The sequence below is a fragment of the Cebus imitator genome, unplaced genomic scaffold (assembly GCF_001604975.1).
Source record: "Cebus imitator isolate Cc_AM_T3 unplaced genomic scaffold, Cebus_imitator-1.0 Scaffold216, whole genome shotgun sequence".
Lineage (NCBI taxonomy): Eukaryota > Metazoa > Chordata > Mammalia > Primates > Cebidae > Cebus > Cebus imitator.
This window is the reverse complement of record NW_016107531.1, coordinates 21,267-22,785: the sequence shown is the minus strand read 5'-3', so window position 1 is coordinate 22,785 and position 1,519 is coordinate 21,267. Positions and strand designations below refer to the sequence as shown.

General features: G+C 55.2%; 1 protein-coding gene across 2 annotated transcripts in view; it reads right to left on the bottom strand.

The window, feature by feature from the left end:
- The window catches only part of DYNC2I2 (dynein 2 intermediate chain 2), a 30,372-nt gene extending 29,623 nt beyond the window's left edge, over positions 1-749 (bottom strand). The window contains exon 1 of one of the 2 annotated variants that reach the window (XM_017548948.2): positions 449-749. In XM_017548948.2, coding sequence (XP_017404437.1) covers positions 449-634 — 186 coding nt within the window. In that variant the 5' untranslated portion in view covers positions 635-749. The remainder of the gene's footprint in view (positions 1-448) is intronic. The other variant, XM_017548950.1, reaches the window with a different exon arrangement.
- Positions 750-1,519: the final 770 nt, after the last annotated feature.

Genomic DNA, 1,519 nt, shown 5'->3' with positions numbered 1-1,519 from the left:
AAAAAAAAAAAAAAAAAAAAAGTAAAAGAAACAAACAAGCAGGCATGGTGGCGCGCGTCTAAGGTCCCAGCTACGCTCAATGCTCTGGTGGGAGGGTCGCTCGAGCACCGCAGGTTGAGGTTGCAGTGAGCCAAGATCGTAACACTGCACTCCAGCCTGGGCGACAGAGCGAGACCTTGTCTCAAAAAAACGAAACAAAACCTACAAAGTTGTTTGAAATGCTTAAAAACTGCAGTTCACACAAAATCTTTGAAAACATGGGATCCTTGGAGGTGTTGTTTTTCCATTTTTTGTTGTTATTTAAAGAATGGGCCGAGAGTATCCTCTGGCTTAGTTTGTACGCAATAAACGGGAAAGGCAAACGGTGGGACATCCTAACCCGCCCGGGGGCCGCGCTGCGCCCGCGCATTCCCACCCGCGTAGCTCCGCGCGGCACCCGCGCCCTCACCGTCTCCCCGCGGATGCCCTGGACGGCCCTCCACTGCGAGGGCACGGACGCCACACCCAGGGTCTCATCCTGCAACGGCCCCGGCCGCCCTGGCCCCGGGCCGCCCGGGGCCCCGCCGGTTGCCAGTGCCGCAGCACCCGCGCTTCCCGCCGGGGTGAGCGGCCAGCGCTGCGCGCGGGTAACCATGGAGACAGCTCCGCCCTCTCGCGCCGGTCCACTCAGGCGTGACCTTCGCCCCTACGCCGCCATTAGCGGAAACCGGGAACCTGAGGCTTGCGGCGCCATGTTTGAATTGGTCGCAGCGCCTTCTGCAAGGCCGGAAAGAAAGAAAATGAATGATTCTTGTTGGCCAGAGAGGGAAGCCTGACCAGTTTTGCATACCGTGTACCCAGAAAAAACAGGGTCAGGGCAAACGCGACTACCCCTGTGCGAGGAAAACTGCGGAAGTGAGGCATTGGTGCCAGATTCAAAGATGGCGCTGATCGGCCAAGCGAAGAGGCGAGGCGAGGGCGGGAGCCTGCGGCCGTGCCAGGCCCGCGAGTTCTGGGCCTGGGCGCGCAGATCTGGCTGAGCAGCTGATGCTTCTAGAAGATCCGAGAAGCGCGCCACTCCAATTGGCTGCCACCTCGAAGCCAAGTGGTCTCCCTTTGATCCTCAGTCTCTGTCTCAGTAGAATGATGAAAAATATCCCTCCGCACATCCTAAATGTGGTTGAAAAGTTGGGAAGCCCAAATGAGGTATTCTACAGAAAAATGCTTATTAAATCTAAATTGAAAGCAAATAGCCAAATTATGAGTGACTACTGTGTGTCAGGAAAAGAGCCCAGAACGTCTCTTATTAAATTCTCACCCAAGGCCGGGCGTGGTGGCTCACGCTTGTAATCCCAGCACTTTGGGAGGCCGAGGCGGGTGGATTACCTGAGGTCAGCAGTTCAAGACCAACCTGGCCAACATGGTGAAACCCCGTCTCTAAAAAAAAATAAAAATAAAAAAGAAATGGCATGATACAGCTGGGTGCAGTGGCTCACGCCTATAATCCGAGCACTTTGGGAGGCCGAGATGAGTAGATCAT